General features: G+C 39.0%; 1 protein-coding gene and 1 long non-coding RNA gene across 2 annotated transcripts in view; both read left to right on the forward strand.

Annotated features, from left to right (window-relative positions):
* Positions 1 to 3,852: 3,852 nt before the first annotated feature.
* On the forward strand, positions 3,853 to 5,347 carry LOC144002673 (uncharacterized). Its single transcript, XR_013278785.1, has 2 exons — positions 3,853 to 4,165; positions 5,124 to 5,347. It is a non-coding gene; the product is annotated as an uncharacterized LOC144002673 (long non-coding RNA).
* A 5,278-nt stretch (positions 5,348 to 10,625) lies between these two features.
* The window catches only part of rxraa (retinoid X receptor, alpha a), a 91,932-nt gene continuing 83,713 nt past the window's right edge, over positions 10,626 to 18,844 (forward strand). Inside the window, exon 1 of the mRNA XM_077496453.1 lies at positions 10,626 to 10,987. Within this exon, the coding sequence (XP_077352579.1) occupies positions 10,960 to 10,987 (28 nt within the window). The 5' untranslated portion in view covers positions 10,626 to 10,959. The remainder of the gene's footprint in view (positions 10,988 to 18,844) is intronic.

The raw sequence follows: 18,844 nt of genomic DNA on the forward strand, positions 1-18,844 counted from the left end.
GAACAGGAGCCTGGTGCATGGGAGAAATTGGTGTCTTACCACTGTACTTTACCATATTTAATGGGATTATGGAATTATGGCTTTAAAATGTTAACAAATTAGGGTAAGTGTCAGAATAAATACTGGGCCCATTGAGGAAAATAACCTCACAAACCAGATTGCTAATTGTGATTCACTCAAGGGAGTTCTTCAAATTGTCAATCTGGGACTTCACTGGACAGATTCATTTGGGAAAGGAGGGACTTGCTGTACAATACTTCGAGCTGATTGGACGGTGCGGCATCTTTGCACGTTTGTTTTGACCAATCAAGGCAATGGATGAAACCGTCGTCTTCCGTCTCATCTTGGGGAAAGCACGAACATCTTTACCAGATAAAAATGCATGAAGCGCCTCTCGCTGTTCAAATTCAACAAGGAAACGCTGAGTGATTCTACGAGAACACATTTTCTTGTAGCGTCCATTCGTCTGTTAGGTTTGTTTGTTGCCCCCGCCATCGGCGCTTATTGGTTTCGTCGCGCCCTGAACAACGCCTGATTGGTCCGACCTAAAAACGTATCAGCGGGACCCGTACAAGATGTATTTATTGTCTGGAGTTTTTGAGCTCACAAATTCATCTTGCTGTCAAATTTAAGGCGAACAGTCTTCTAAGACAACCTGAAAAGTTCACTTGCGGTCAATTCAAAGAGAGAGAGAATTCAAATAATGAAATTTTAAAGACAACAAAAATCATTTGACTCATTACAAAACTTCATAACTTAAAGTTTGAACTGGCAATAAAGTGTTGGAACTGACTACACATTAATCCAAAAACACAACAAAGACAGCTTTGTATTTTAGATTTTGCAGAGGTGGTCATTAGTGTAGTGCGGTTTCGTCGATCACTGACCAGGTCAAGTACCGATGGATGTCCCAGTACGTCACTGACGGACACCTGTCGTTGATGATTGACGAATGATGGACTGACGGAATACCTACCTCTGTCTGTCAGTCCTAAAATAGTAATGAAAATGTGATGACGGAAGCATGGTTGAAATAAAATGATGGACTGATGATTAAAGAAGTGCGTCCAGGGCGTTAACGAATGACAGGCCAGCAAAATTTTGTAAATTGCCCACCTTTTTGCCCACCTCAGGCTAAATATAAAATGGGAATTTTGCAATTACAAGGGTTCTGCACAAAGCTAGCTTCTATACTGTGCTGCATATTGGCATGCACAGACCATTGCTTCTCGGATCTTGAAGTCTTTTGTGATTGAAAATGTTTGAAAAACTTTCCTTAACTTTTTCATCTGGGGAGACCAACTTCCATGAAAGCTTGAGGAGTTTTACATTTTTACTTAAGGGTGACATTGTATGTTCTTTTATTATATTCCAGATCATGTTTAGTTGTTTTTTGTTTTTGTTTTTACTCTTATCAATTCATATCCATGTAATTCTACATGTCCACTGTCTGAGATTATTAATTTGTGTTTTTTTTCTTCTGTTTTTAATAAGAGAACAATGGAATTTGAAACTTTCCCATAGTTTGCCTCTGAGGTGAGCAGGAAACTGTTTATACCCTGGAGCAGGTTTGTTTTTGAGGGAAAGGATAGAAGTAGAAGGGTGTGTTCAGGGGGTTGGAGACAGAGAGGAAGAAGGTTAATCACATTTGCAACAGGACAGGCTTCCCCTTGAAGTAGGAGACAGTGGTAGGAAGCGTCCAGATTTATGACGCTTAGTAGTCAGCTATTGTATCCGCCTTCACCATGGCAGTTGACCAGCAGACAGACAGAGGGGGAGAGTGTGAGAAGGGTTGTAAATCACATTGAGAGTGTGGCTCAGACACACACAAACACATCCAGCCTTATGCTTGCAGTTCATGTGTGAAGGAAGGGCGAGTTACCAGTGGGCTGGTGACGAGACAGCTGAAAGTTTGAATTTGTTTTAAATAGTTTTCTTTGTTTGAAAAGGGAATGAGATGAGACCGAAACGGTCATTGTTATTATTGCGTGAATGCTGAAAACATTCACTCATATGTTGTTCTATGTTTATTTTATTTTTTTATATATTTATTATTAAAATGAGTTTTTATTATTACTTTTCTTGATCCATCTTTTTTTTTTTTTTTTTACATTTAACAAGTTGCTTTTCTCGTATCAAATCAATTCAGCATATTTCACTCAAAAAATTCAACAATTCACTTCCATTTGAAATTAAATAGTCAGCTTGTTCAATTCAAGTTGGGATCAATGGTCAAAACTCCCCCTATTCCCACGTAACAAAATTTCAACATTTTTTTCACCCAAATATTACAATTTTTCACACACAAAAAAAAAAAATCTTAAGGTTAGGGTTTGGAATTAGGGTAAAGGCTCCTATTGTTTCCTATTCAAAATTCAGTATCATTCCTATTTATAATTCACAATGTTTACCTCATTCAATTCACCTGCCATTCACTCTGATATATTTCACCTGTGCAAACATTTCACATAATTTTAACATTTTTGACCTATGATTTCACCACTCATTTTCAATGCCACATTCGTTCCCATTCTACATTCAAAATGTTCAAGCTCATTCAGTTTACCTTGGTAACGAGTTTTCAAGATTCCTACAATTCTCACATACCAAAAAAAAATCCATTTTCAAACACATATTGCATATTTCACCAGTATATATTCATATAATTAAATATAAATATAATTCATTATCATTCTACATCATTGGATGCATGCATTTTAACCAGTACCATTCAAGATATGTATCGCTATATCGTTCAATATCATTTAATATAATTCCAAATCCTTCAATGCCATTTTGACATAATTCTATATCTTTCAACAACATTCCACCTCATTCAGTGTGATTCTATGTGTCTATTTTTTTCATTCAGCATTCACATGCAATTGCTCCAGAAATTGCTTAATCTGCATTGAAATAAAACACTACAAGTTTGTTGCATTTCTTGTTGTTGGGAAAGAAAATGATTTATCTGTACATGTAGAGATTCCAAGTGAACTAAATGAGAGACATCTAACTAGTGGCTTTTTTTTTTTTTTTTTTTTTTTTTTTTTTAGATCTTGGGAACATTGAAAAGGAATAATACTGGTGTTGCGCTTCTGTAGAGTCTCCAAAACAGAACAAATTATTCCTTTGACAATAGACTCCTCTCATTCATATATTATTTATCCCGACTAAAAAGAGACAAATTTGACTTTTGCTGATCGGATCCGTCTGTATCCCCTGGGTTAGTTTGGACTTAGATGCACTGATATCCGAACAAGCCTCAACAATAAACTATAAGAGAAGCAAATGCATGCTATTTTTTTTCTTTATCTATAATTTTTCCATTGACCGCAGTCTCGTGTGCACGACTGCCACTCCTACTTCCAATGTGAGAAAACCACAAAAGAGGTGTCATTTGACTCCTCTTCACTCTAATGTTCCTCTCAGTGAAAATGACTCTCTCTGTCTCTTTCAAGCACCATTAAGTCCATTTCCTTCACAGGTAATCAAGGGATCGCTTAACGTTCAGCCTGCACATGTCTGCATGAGCATGAAAGTGGTGGTGAAATTCATGTACGCGCCACATCCTCTACTTGAGTCGAGATGGTGTGTTTGCCATCGATTATGGTTTCTACGGACGGGGTGGTCCCCTGTCACACTCGGACGGCTGTGCCCATGTGGACTCTGGCCTGGTGAGACCACACATCCTTGCTATATGTGTACAGTGCCCCATGTGTACACAAAATCTCTGGCCTCAGCGGGAAATGTTTACCCAGCTGAAGTCCAACGGTGTTGTACTCCCTCATTGATGTACTGTATGTGACAGGAAATGATGTCATATATAGGAACCTACATGACATATTGACAGAATGTCCAACTCCGGGCAAATCATTGTACTTCCTTGTTCCTGGAAGTAGCCTGCTAATATTAATATCCATCCATCCATCCATCCATCCATCCATCCATTTTCTACGTTTGTCATCATGAGGGCTGGACTTTGGGCGAGAGGTGCGGTACAACCTGGACTGGATGCCATCCAATCAGCGTTGGAGTTGGTCTGCTGTTTATAAGTTCATTCTAGTTCAACACATTTCTGAAGCAACCATACCAAATTGTGCTTGTTTTAAAAATGAACTTTAACTTTTGATGGATTTGAAAATGACGAGAGGACATCTTGAAGGTGAGGTGTTATTCTTATTTGATTTATGAGTTTTTATGGTCACAAAACAGGTATTTCAACCCATATTCATTAAATAGTTTATTGCTTAAAAATACATAGAGTTATAGGTTGTTTTATGTCAAAATCTGATTCTCCATCGTTCTTCCATCACTCATTTACCACCATCAAAAAAAGAAAGGTTTGACAACACTTTCAACCCTTTCAACACAAATAATTCACCATCCTAGTCTGTTGGCATCAGCAATTCGATCATGATGCAATAATGCTGGACTCACTTGTAAGTAAAAAATATGCTCTGCAGGGATGGTGATTCTCCCCTTTGCTATAAAACCAGCTTGTGCCAAGTACTGATCAGATTTATTGCACTGTCTCTTTGAATGTAGCCAATTTCACTTTAATACTATATTAAAGAATGATGCATGTCTATGCTTTGCGATGTTCCCATTGAGGGAGTCTCGCCTGTCTATGACGCCGCACAAAAGCCAGCATGCGCTCCTGATACCGTTGATGTAATGCTCAATATTGATAACGGGACCCGCAGTGGAATGGGCTCTGAACACGATGCTTTAAAAAATAAAGAAAATCTCTTTCGCTTGCATTTTTGTGCTCAGTGAGCTCCATTTGTTGGGTTGTGATCAAACAGAGCTCTTATCATCACCAGTGAAATGAACTTAAAACAGGCCTGAAATCATTTTTTGGGGGGGAATCATATGATACAGTATATGGAAAGTCAGACGCATGAATAAATGAAAACAACCCTCCTGCTTGAGGTACACCTCGCCTGTAGTTTCACTAACCAGGATCTTATTTCTACAATTCATCTAATGTGAATATCAGTTTAGTTGAAGTTTTGGTTTAAACTACAACATGTGCTTCTGTTTGTGCCGTCATGGTGCCTCTTCCTGCCTCTGTGTGCGTCTCCAGTGTCCAGTGTGTCAGCTCTTGTTGATTTCCGCAGGGGAAGTTGCCTCAGTGCTATCCTCAGACAAAGCCCCGACCCAGGGGTTAAGGAATGTGAACCCAGCGCTGTGACGATCAAGACTTTCCCTCGGGGAGGACAATGTCGAACACCTCAGCAAACACCTTAATGATCTCACGTGCTCGTATGTTGCTCATTTTACATTGTCATTTTGCTCACAATCCTGTCCGGAATAAATAGAACAATGTTCTCCGATTTGTCAACTTTGTGAGAGAATTATTTATTAACGTCCTTATTATGACTGAAAATATAAATTGCATTATCGTATTTAGAACCTTCATTTGAAACAACTTCAGTAATCCTTTGTAAAAACAGAGATGCTTTGGCCCCACATGTTTCGGAGAAGGACACAGCATAGACTCGCATATCCCAACTGAGTACTTCGCATTCGTACACATGTCCTGCATATTAACAGATAACCATTTTTTTGGTGTTTACATGGTGATAATAAAGGTACCCATGCAGGGTCGACGAAAATTTTTCATCATAATTTTCATTGCGATTTTTTTTTTCCACACGATAATTAAACTGAAACTAAAATAGAAGCCCTTCATTGGGACGATAACGATAACTAAAATTGACAATTCTGTCAACGACTAAAATGAAAATGAAAAGAACACAGTTATGAAAATTCACACAATCCAATCAGAAGGAGAAAAGAACCAATCAGAAACTGTTCAGTGTTCATTGCACTTTATTTAATGTTCAAACATGTTTACATTCATTGTGCAGCTGTAAAATTAATCTCAAGAAGTTATGCACTTTTTTATTTAGGTGAAATTTAAGTTATATTATTAACAGTTCAATATGTTTCATTGAAACAATTAAGACACCGTTGTATTAAATGGCTTACGTGTTAAACTACAGTTACAAATAGGTAGGGGTGTTAAAAAAAATCGATTCGGCAATATATCGCGATACTACAGCACGCAATTCTCGAATCGATTCAATAGGGAGCCGAATCGATTTTTTTTAACATCCATTTTTGATGGAAAAATATTCAACAAAACGTCTCACTTTCACACCTAAAGCATGGAAGTATGTTATATTAATGGAACATTTAGCCTTAATATTTTATTTCAATGCTGTTTAAACATGAAAAATGTTGTTAAACCTGTTTGTTACATACAGTGGCTCACAGTTATAAGGTAATAATACATTTTCATACAAATCTTAAAGTGTACATGTATCAGTTAACTGAATGGTATTTTCTAAATTTGAGTAAAAATATCGCAACAATCGACTTGTAAATTTGTATCGGGATTAATCGGCATCGAATCGAATCGTGACCGATGAGTCGTGATACGGATCGAATCGTCAGGTACTAGGCAATTCACACAAATAGGTGTGTTATTTTTTTTTAATAAAAGTTGAAATGTATGCTGAAGGAAAATATCAACTAAACTGTCAATTTAGTTTAGTTTTGTCTTGTCCAGACTATAACTTGTCCAGATTAAACTGTCAAGACTATAACTTAAACTAAATTAAAATGTCAATTCAATATTAAAACACTGCAAGGATCAAACATGGAACTGCAACAATTAAAATGAGACGGCCAAAACTTTAGAACGTGTTTTCTGGCATCATTGCCATGCATGTTACTGTTTTTTGGTCAATGGTCTCACTTTTGAGCTTCCGACAAGAACAGAAAGTCCAATATTTTGGAACCATTATTTGTTTGGACTAGAAAAACTATAATAGCAAACCCATCCCGAATGAGCCCCACTTGTTTTGATTACCTTCAATTCCATGGAGCTTGATAGAAATGGGGCAAGATTATTGAGGACAATGTTGTTTTTTTGACGGGTTGAGGCAGTGTTGTGCAATTGCATGGCGTAAATGTCTGAGCATTCACATACTAAGCCATTTGTGGATGTTACTTTACCCCAGTTTTTCAATGTGACTTCCAAAAACCAAAATTTTAGAATGATAATCAAGACATTAGTTGCAGCCTTTAAAGTCTCTTGTGCTTTTTTTTTGCTGTACATTCCTCCGGATTGGAAACCATTGTCATTGCCACCAAAACGGCCATAATCACTTTTACGGATGAGCTTGTCATGAATGGTCAAAGTACAAAGGAGACCAAAAGGCCCTTGTCTCATTTATCACCCACTTTAAGAGAGGGAGAAAGAGGAGGCGGGGGCTGTCAAAGCAACCATAGCAGAGTTAACCGTAACAGCGGTGGTCTCTCATCCCCTGAGGCCCAAACCCATTGCTTAAAATGAAGAAATAGAGAGGAAACAGCGCAAAGAGAAAATGCAATAAGAGTTAAATATAGACAGGAGACCATGGGCAAAAGAGGTGTGCGGTGTTGAAGAGAGCCAAAACAGCCTCCAGAGAATTTATGGATAGAGGTGAAGGGTCAGGGCACTATTAATCATCATGCATGATGAGGATTAAATGGCTTGGTCTCGCAGACAGATGAGAGAACCTGGCCTGAGTGAGGTTTGAAAAAGATTGTTGCGTCTGTCTTCTATTACAGAGTGGAGAAGCCCAAGGCGATGCAGACCCCTGAACTGAGGACAAATTCAGTTCTTGCCCCCTCTCAACCTACTCTAATGAGCATTTGTGTCACTTTACAACACAATGTAAACATTGAAACACATTTATGATTATTAATTCTCAAGATGGATGAAGGAAATGTTCACACAAAGGCATCCAAGAGTCATGTTAGCTCCATACAAATTATACTCACCTTGAATGAGTGTCAGGTTTAAAATTTCTCCTTTTAATCTTTGATGCGCCATGCATTGCATTAATTATGTAACATGCCTCAGTACAAACATGGTGAACACCTTCTAGTGGCTTAACAGCAGTATGCTTATCATAAGGAACAAGTGGATGCTGGCTGTAGGAGGCACATGTATGCCCTACTTCTGCATGCATAGCACAGGCGGTTTTATAGTGAGAGAATGCAGAGTTAACAAATTGTAATCCTCTCCTTCAAGCTGACAAAAATAAGTGACATGTTTCTATTGGTCTGTCTTTGTTAAAAGGACAGGAGGTGCTGGCAAGATGGATGGTGTTTGAATTAGGAAGAGAACTGTCATGGTCTGAGCATATAGAGCAGCCAGGACAATGAGAGTAAAGTGGTGGAGAGTTATTGCTGTAATGCAGTAAGATTTATGCAAACTGAACATGCTGCTGCTTGTTGAGGGTTTAGCCGAAGGGGTGAGGGTTGTGTATATCTGCCCAAACTTTTTTTGCATCTAGTATAAATTCATAGATATTTGTGCTGTGTTAGCAGATCAGTGAGTTAATGAAGCAAACATTAGTGAATGTAGAGACTGGATTTCCTTCAGGTAAAAAAAAAAAAAGAAAAAAAAAAAAGAATGTATCGCCTGATTAAGTACAATTGGAACTACAAATTTGAAAGCCCAGAATTGACATTAATAACCAATCTGGGACTTTTATTTTGAAATAGGTTTAAGACAGGAATTTGTACCATCGACAACAGCGTCAAGAACCAAGAACCCACTGGATCAGTTTTCAGGTTTGTACTGTTTCACAACTATGTAAAAAAAATACCGTTTTAGCAAATGTTATGTAGTGGTCATATTTGGACATAATGTAATATGACCTAAAAAAAATAATTTATATCATTTTGTCCAACAAATATATTTTCATTATAATTTTTACTTATGTGGCTAGCTAGCTAGCTAGCTAGCTTGTTTTGTTTAGATGGCTCATTGTTAATTAACCTGATAACTTTGATTTAATTTTAAAATATGTGGTGCAACCAACCATCATCTGGTGTATAATAAACAAATAGAAATAATACAAATAATACAATAATACAAATAGAAATAATGTAAGTAGGATGCCTGCTAATTGACGTTAGCAATATTATCTCAGCTCGTTAATGGACAACAGCTCCAAAATGTCAACAAGCGACGATAACGCGAGCCCAAAATCACACAAGAGATCTTTAACAATGGATTTATCAACGTAATCTGAATAATCTGCTGTAAAATTTAGTTTCATTATTACCGGTACTTTAATTGTCGCGATTGAGAGACAAAGGTGCACCCAGGACGCTGACAAATGACAGACCAACTACATTTTGTGTGAAATTTATTGTATAATGTAACCTGTGACACATGACTCTAAGCAAGACATCATATCTCAAGACTTATGCATATCTGGTGAAACTTCAGCTCAATGAGCATCAAGGGACAACATATTTTTTACATTACGTGAACTGATATTGTAGCCCAGAATGATTTGACTACATTCCATAATTCCTCCTGTGTTTCTTGATTTTGCCTGAGGACAAGAATATAATTATCTATTGGATTAAAGTCTCAGAGAAGCTCGTACAGAACTCCCAGAGGGACCTTCTCTAAGTCCACAGTCCATGCAGAATGGTTGGGCAAACTCTCATGCACCCTGTCAGAACCTACTGAGTGGTTGGTCCACTGTTACTAGGCCAGGATGAAAACCACACTATTCCATCTGATCTGAGGTTCAACTTCCAGACAGGCAATTCTCTCCAAAACCCAAATAGACCCTGTACTTGGAACAAATCCTCCTTTTCCTAGAAGTGCACCACCTTGGTCTATCAATTCAGAGTTACTGATGCAGATGTCATTGTGATGTTGCAGAGGAGTGGCAATCAAGACATCCCCACAACATCCAGAGCCATTCAGAACTTCTGGCACCTTAACCCTATCAAGTCCAACTCAAACCCAATGTCATGTGTATGTGGTTTCTCTGTGCATGCTCATGTTTGCGGGAAGCGTGGGTTTTCTTGATACAGTATTGTACTAAGTATGGTTTAATCTCTCAGCACTTTGAGCTGCTTTTTAATGAATGAAAGGGGCTATAAATAAAGCTTGATTTGTTTAATGCATGTGACACGCATGTTGGCACATTAAAGGCAAAATAGCAATGCCTTTTGTGTGGGGATGGACGGGTGGCACTGCTTCTCCTGACTGTCCTCACCACACATCCCTTACCAATACCAAATATTGGATCGGGACGTCCCTAATTCGAACCAGAATATTTTGATGAAGGCTTTGCACACCAACAAGTGGAAGAAAAAAAAAAAAAAGCTAATAGATGTGCAGGTCCAAAATGTGGGATCAAACTCGATAAGCAGAAATAATACCAGAAAATTCTCACATAGGCCTATTACATTATGTTTGTTTATTTATTTAATGCGCTGGTAGCTTCTCTACAGAGATAAGCTAATTGCTTCAGCGGTGAGCATACTGAAACATCTAAACTTCTCTGGAGTGAGCCCACAACTTTAGTTCAACAGATGTGACCAGGTTAAAATAACAGAAGATAGGCAGTGAAAAGAATAAGTAGCCGCTGGGGTGCTGCAAGGGGCTATGCATTGTTTGGGAAACTTAAACTGCGGTGGAATCTGTTTAATATCAAGAGTAAAATGCATCCCCCCCTAATACAGTCTCTCACTCTCTCTTTTACCCGGTGGTATTTATTTAAGGGTTCATGCAAAGGCTTCGATGCACGGCGTCGCTGCGGAGTGATGTGCGGCTGTAGGAGTACCCCCTGCGTGGGTCCCTTTGCAGTGCAGATCCAGTAGTTGGACTTGTGTAGAGAGCACGCGAGGCAGAGGAGAGGAGTACAGCAGCTGAGTGAGCAAGTAGAGGTAGAAACACGTTATCTTACGAGACTATTAGACAACGACCTGTCACTTTTTAACCGTTCCAAAGGCTACTGGCAGAGGACCATTGAAAGCAGCAGCAGCCACAACAACACCTGGTTTGGTGTCCTCGAGCCGCCGGTGAAAAACTCCCGAACGCGGTCGTCTCAGCTGGCATGAGCTAACCGACCCTACCAGGCAGATATGGAAACCAAACCGTTCTTGTCATTGGGTGAGTTTGTGAATCCCACATTACAGTTTTTAATCTGCAATGTCGCGTTGTTGTTGTTGTTGTTTTTTTTAAACCGGCGGGCTAGCTTGAAATGTCCCCATGTCGTCTTTTCTTTCATTGCCTCGCTTTTTTTTTCTCTCTCTCCCTCTCTCGCTATGTTTTTGACAGCGAGTTGCCAAACGGGTCCACACGCCTTGAACTAGAGCATGACCGTTGTCTTTTTCTTTTGGAATTGTGGGACTAAAAAGACACATGGAGTCGCTCTCCAATGCTGCTATCGGAGCTGATGACATTCCGCTTTGAGTGACAGACTCGCTCGGGATAAGCTGTCCGCGCTCCGCGTGTGCGCTTCTTGTTTTAAGTTGACCAAAAATAAAAAAAAATTAAAAAAAACATTTTCATAGAGTCACATTTGAATAATTAGGACAGGAGTTAAGATTGTGTTTTCTTACTATCAGAACATAAAAGTGTAAACATACTTTTTAGTGTAACTCAATGGAGGCGGAGTACGTTTTTATTTAATTTTGGGTTCTGTTACGTAACACTACGCTTGTGCGTTTTCTTATAAATAATCCGATAATGTGGTGTCTTTGCTTTAAAGATCGGTTTAAAAATGTTTACACATTACTTAGGTTATAACTACATGACCATTTAAACGTTTTGTTTATTTCTAATGCAACTCCAAGTTGCTTCACTCTTGGGGGGTAGACTAGAGACTTTATTTTATTTCAAAGTCTTGAAAAAATGCAAACAGGTGGCAATATGGTCAAATATCACTTGGTTTTTATTCTGCAGTTATAAAGAAACTGGCCTCAATCATGCAAAATTTAATCTTATGAAATCACAGTAATGGGATTATGAATAAAACACTGTAGTTCATTTTAAGATTGCACATTAGCGCTTAAATAGACTTCCCAACGATTCTATAGCCACGAAGAACTTTCAGGAAAAAAAGTCCACTTCTGAACCTCTAGTTACATAAACTGTTGCTTCAGTGTGTTTTAAAGATTCCTTGTTTGCAAGCGATTCACACTTGCATGCATTGCACTATAAATCATTAAAGTGCTATGCTACTGTATGCTTGTCAAAATGACCTTTGCACCCCGCGGAGGTGATGCAGCATAACGCTGTCGTGGGCTCGCCCTGTTATTTTGTCTGCTGCTCTTTCATGAGAGCATCATGTTACACCTCGACACGTATCATCAGCCGCCTGTACGCATCGCCAACATTCACGGGACTTGTGGGACTCGGGCGGCCTTCTTCGGTTACAGTTTGCTGACACTTATGCCCCCCACTCCACTCCCCCTTTATTGTACGTGCACGGTATGCCCAAACCTCCCCTGTGCGTTTTATTGTAGGTGCGCTGTATTGTGCGTACATATTAAACAGGAGAGGACTTTCAATTTATCAAAGTAGTCCATCTGTATGCCTGTCAGCATATATAAGTACCGTATAAGCAAGCTGCGGTTGATGTAAAGCGCAATGTACAGTGTAATTATTAAAATGATGGTTCTCATCTTTTCCCTCAAGATACATCACATGCTGTATCAGCAGCTTCCTGGTGCTAATCTGCCTGTTCTATTATGGCTATTCTATTCTATTTCTATTTAAAATTGGTCCGTCAAAGGTCCACACGGTGGGTCCGATTTGTTAATTGGTCACTTCAAGGACGCTGCTATCTCCTAAGTCCTTGGGAGTATTGATTAGCCACTCATTCAGTGTTATGATCTGTCAAGCAGAATTAGGGATTCTGACACGCAGCTGTTTGAAATGCAATTTCACAAATATAGATAAGTTGTCAGCGTTATAGCAACATCTCCCCAGAGCTATTTATGATACGTGTTAGTATGCTGACTGTCCGCTTGATCCGGCTATTAACTCTTCCATGTGCTTCACAAATTTGACGTTAAGCTATAAAGATGTAATTAATGACTGATAGGAGAGTCTTTCTTTGCGAGTGATATAAGGCTTTTGTGTTTAAAAATCAGCAATGGAACTATATATGAACAGGACAAGAAAAAAATGCTTCTTGATTAGGTTATTTGTAGTTTTAGTTGTCATTTATTCTAGGGATATTGGCATCGATTATTGATGCCGATATTTGGCATTTTAAAGAGTCATATTTATGTCATATTATAATTGGGTAAACCTCAGAGAATTATTTTATTTATTTAGTTATTTATTTATTCAGTCATTTATTAATTTCACTTAACGTTCTAAGTGATGCTGCTGAGCTTTGCAGAGGCGTTGAATTTTTTTTCAATTTAAAACTAATGATTTCGATTGGAAAATGTTATTTACTGGAGAAAACTTCAGATATCTATTCATTTGTTGAAGTGCGCATTCCATTTTCTAAGACATGCTGTTGCACTTTTAGTTGAGTAGAATTTGAAAAAAAAAAATCTATTGCCAAAGCTAAAAAGAAAAAAAACCTTAAACAGTTGCAAAAATGATATAAAGTTTGCATTTGTGATATTTTACCAATCTTGGTTGCTAGTTGACAGACTACACAAAACCCAGATTTAAATGGCTCGCAAACTAAGGCTCAAGGTCACCTCCACTGTCACAATACCTGATTCAACCAGCCTTGTGCTCTGTGAGTGTTAAACCAAACACTTTCTTACTAAATGACAGTGAACCAGTAGCTTAAGCCTTATCCCTGCTTACCCATAAACTTCTTTTATCACCTGCTAATGATGGCTTAAGTCTGTAATCAAATTTCCCACTAGAGTATTAGCTATGAGTTGCTTTTTATTTTGGGGCGTTGGGATATGATGCACGGTAGAATATTCACCTGCATACACAAACACTCTCAAACATACATGACCCCACTCCGAAAACCAATGAAGGTCATAGTCTTTGATGAGAAAGTGAGATTTGTGTGCGTGTGTGTGAGAGAAACGGAGAGCCACATTCCTTTTCTGGCTGTAACTCAGGAACAAAGGTAATACTGGGAGAGGGTGTCTGTCTTCCGGGAGGGGTGTGTGTGCATGTTTGTGTGGTGCTGGAAAAGGGCTCATGGAATTACACCGCCAAAAGCATTTGGCCAAGTTTGTCTTTTATTGCCGTCCAGTTTTGTGTTCCTGATGTGATGCCTTTGCTCCCCCTTTTGAGAGAACAGGGCTGCAGCTGTCATTTTTATTGGGGGGAGTTTTATAGCGAGACTTAATGGCTTAAAGTGACAGCTCTCTCTCGAACCCCTCCGTCTGAATTTCACCCATGAGACCTTCAATTCCATGCACAAAAAAAAAAAAAAAAGAGAATGTGCCCCCATCAATACACAAGTCTTCACTTTTCTTAACATCCAAATGAAATCTAGCCGAGGAATTGATGAGCAAATGATTCAAGCATCTTTTACGATCACAGCTACGATTGCTTCATAATTACAAAATAATGCCAGTAAGTAAGTTTTGTTTGTGGTTGCTGGTGTTGACCAGTGTAAAACATTGGGTTACAATTAGATGTCATAACTCGTCAGCTTGAGTACAGTGCATATTTTATTCTATTGTTGTGGTTCATGGTTTGCTCGTGATCACAAACTTCTCTCCGTATCTCTGCTACAGAAATCACAGAACGATCCAAAGGCTCGTTAATTATTTCTGCAAAAAGCTACACGCTCACAGGAGGTCTTTATTGATAACGCTCGCAGTGAACTTTGCTCCTCAAACCTTGACCTTTGCTCCCCATCTGTTCTATCATTCCAGGAATTTGCCTTTGGCGTTCGGTCTGTTGTTTAAAGTGTTTAAAGACAGTAACTTGCAGATTTTTGCTTTGTCTTTCGCTTCATTAGGGCCCGAGCAGCGACCGCTGCGAGGTCCCTATTGTTCCTGAAGGAATTCTTATTAGGGCCCGAGCAGCGGCGGCGGCGGTGCCGCTGCGAGGCCCTATTGTTTTTGTAGGAATTCTTCTTATTATTATTCTTATTATTATTATTCTTATTATTATTCTTCTCCGCAAACAATCGCATTTTTGAGACGCTAAACGTGAACGAAAACTCACCAAACTTTACACGCACATCAGGCCTGGCGAAAAATTTGATATTTTAAAGTCGCCATACATGATAACAGAAAAATGGCTCCATAGCGCCACCTACATAGGTTAAACGGATCCCTGTCCCGCTACGATTGTCCTATGGCGACGAAAATTGTGTGGCACCCGTAGCACATCCAGATGAACAAAAACCTCTTTGATGTGTGTACCCTAAAATAGACAGAAAGTGAGGTATGATCATCTGACTGTCCAATTTTGGCCCAGTTTTGCACATTTACAGGGGTCATACTTTTGCCCGCTTCTCCTACACGGTTAACCCGATTAACTTCAAACTTGGGATGGACCATCTCAACACCTGGGACAACATCATTGTAAAAAATCTAAAGTTTTTGATATACTATATGACGTCGGCGACGCATCAAATTTAGAGTTTAAAAATTCTTACTTCATGAAGCATTGCCGGTTGTACGTTTAATCTAGAGCTACGAAAATTTGTACACATATGTAACAGGCTATGACCTACAAAAAACTCTTTTTGAACCATATGCTAAACCTCACAGGAAGTCCGCCATTTTGATTTATTTTGGAACGTGTTGCCATTTTTTTGGCCATTTCATTGGGGTCTTATTTTAACGAACTCCTCCTACAGTGTTTATCCGATCATCTTCAAACTTGGTGTGATTCATCTTAAGATGTTGAAGATGAAAAGTTATTGAAAGCTTTGTATTTCGTCGCACGCTGTTGTCATGGCATGCACTGTTTGCAAAGGAAAAAAAATATCCTTAAAGAAGCATTGCCAGTTGTACGAAGCAGCTAGAGCTACGAAAATTTGTAGACATATGTAACAGCCCAAGATGTACAAAAAAGTCTCTTGGTGCCCTGTGCTAAACCCAACAGGAAGTCCCCCAGGGGCCGGGCATCACATTTTAAGATAAAAAACTCCTCTTTAACAAAGCATACCCGGCTGTACGTTTCACCTAGAGTTACCAAAATTTGTAGAGGTATATAACAGCCCTCGAGGTACAAAAAACTCTTTTTGAACCATATGCTAAACCTAACAGGATGTCCGCCATTTTTATTTACTTTGGAATGTGTTGCCATTTTTTGGGCCATTTCATAGGGGTCATATTTTAACGAACTCCTCCTACAGAGTTTATCCGATCATCTTCAAACTTGGTGTGACTCATCTTAAGATGTTGAGGATGAAAAGTTATTGAAAGCTCTTTATTTCGTCGCACGCTGTTGTCGTGGCATGCACTTTTTGCAAAGGAAAAAAATCCCTCTTAATGAAGCATTCCCAGTTGTACGAAGTAGCTAGAGCTACAAAAAATTGTAGACATATGTAACAGCCCACAGTGTACAAAAAAGTCTCTTGGTGCCATGTGCTAAACCCAACAGGAAGTCCCCCAGGGGCCGGGCATCACATTTTGAGCTAGAAAACTCCTCTTTAACGAAGCATTCCCGGTTGTACGTTTCACCTAGCGCGATGATAATTTGCAGGCATACATAAGAGCCCACGATGTACAAAAAAGTCTCTTGGAACCATGTGATAAACCAAACAGGAAGTCTGCCATTTTGATTTACGATGGGATTTGTTGCCATTTTTTGTGGCCTTTTTCAGTTGTCATATTTTAACGAACTCCTCGTACAAAGTTCATCCGACCGTCTTCAAACTTGGTGTGTTTCATCTTAAGATGTTTAAGATGCAAAGTTATCAAAAGTTTTTTATTTTGTCGCACGCTGCTGCTATAGCGATGCAGTTTGCCAAGTGAAGTGCTGCTTTGTTTTTTTATCTATACATGTGTGAAAACTTATGAAACTTTGCAAACACATCAGACTTGTCATGAACATGAATTTTTAGAGATTTATTGTGCAATTTGCAATAAATAGCGCCCTCTAGACATTTTTATGAAGTATTTCCGATTGTATGATTCTGCTAGATTTGTGAAAATTAGGACAGACCCCTATCAGCCTAATACCTACAAAAAATTATTATGTAGCCATTTGCCAAACCAAAGAGGAAGTCCGCTATTTTGATTTTATTTTGGGAATTATACATCATTTTTGGCCTCTTTCATTAAACTTTGCACAGACAAGGCATGGAAAAAACTAACATTTTAAATGGTCCTTGTTCCATGTAACAGTACCCCAACGTGCCAGTACCCTGACGTGCAAGTAACCCAACGTTGTGCTCAATAGCGCCCTCTATGCATTTTTATGGAGCATTTCCAATTGTATGATTCAAGCGATACACAACTAAAGATGACTTGACCTAGATTTGTGAAAACTGGGAGGCATACCTATTAGCTTAAGACCTACAAAAAGTATTCTGTAGCCGTATGCTAAACCTAAAAGGAAGTCCGCCATTTTGAATTTATTTTGGGAATTGCACACCATATTTTGCGTTTTGATTAAACTTTGCACATACAAGGCTTGTCAAAAACATTTTAGATGGTCCTTGTCCTATTTGACAGTACCCCAACGTGCCAGTACCCCGACGTGCAAGTACCCCAACGTGGCCCGGGTTGCGAGGGCCCTTTATAGCTGCTCGCAGCTCTAGTTATTATTCTTCTTCTTCTTCTTCTTCTTTTTCTTTGTTATTATTCTTTTCCGCAAACAACCACATTTTTGAGGCACTAAACATGAACGAAAACTCACCAAACTTTACACACAGATCGGGTCTGGCGAAAAATTTGATATTTTAAAGTCGCCATACATGATAACAGAAAAATGGCTCTGTAGCGCCACCTACATAGGTTTAACGGATCCCTGTCCCGCTACGATTGTCCTATGGCTACGAAAATTGTGTGGCACCTGTAGCACATCCAGATGAACAAAAACCTCTTTGATATGTGTACCCTAAAATAGACAGGAAGTGAGGTATGAGTATTTGAATGTCCAATTTTGGCCCATTTTTGCACATTTACAGGGGTCATACTTTTGCCCGCTTCTCCTACACGGTTAACCCGATTGACTTCAAACTTGGGCTGTACCATCTCAACACCTGGGACAACATCATGGTAAAAAATCTAAAGTTTTTGACATACTATATGACGGTGGCGGGGCATCAAATTTACAGTTTCAAAATTCTTACTTAACGAAGCATTGCCGGTGGTACGTTTAATCTAGAGCTACGAAAATTGGTACACATATGTAACAGACTATGATCTACAAAAAAGCCTGTTGGTGCCATATGCTAAACCTAACAGGAAGTCCGCCAGAGGCGAGGCATCAAATTTTGTGTTTCAAAATTCTAACTTAATGAAGCATTCCCGGCTGTACATTTCACCTAGAGTTACCAATATTTGAAGACATATGTAACAGCCCTCAAGGTACAAAAAACTCTTTTTGAACCATATGCTAAACCGAACAGGAAGTCCGCCATTTTGATTTACTTTGGAACGTGTTGCCATTTTTTGGGCCATTTCATAGGGGTCTTATTTTAACGAACTCCTCCTACAGAGTTTATCCGATCATCTCCAAACTTGGTGTGATTCATCTTAAGATGTTGAAGATGAAAAGTTATTGAAAGCTTTTTATTTTGTCGCACGCTGTTGCCGTGGCATGCACAGTTTGCAAAGGAAAAAATTCCTTCTTAATGAAGCATTCCCAGTTGTACGAAGCAGCTAGAGCTACGAAAATTTGGAGACAAATGTAACAGCCCACGATGTACAAAAAAGTCTCTTGGTGCCATGTGCTAAACCCAACAGGAAGTCCCGTAGGGGCCGGGCATCACATTTTGAGCTAAAAAACTCCTCTTTAACGAAGCATTCCCGGTTGTACGTTTCACCTAGCGCTATGATAATTTAGAGGCATACATAAGAGCCCACGATGTACAAAAAAGTCTCTTGGAACCATGTGCTAAAC

This window comes from Festucalex cinctus, chromosome 15 (assembly GCF_051991245.1).
Source record: "Festucalex cinctus isolate MCC-2025b chromosome 15, RoL_Fcin_1.0, whole genome shotgun sequence".
Lineage (NCBI taxonomy): Eukaryota > Metazoa > Chordata > Actinopteri > Syngnathiformes > Syngnathidae > Festucalex > Festucalex cinctus.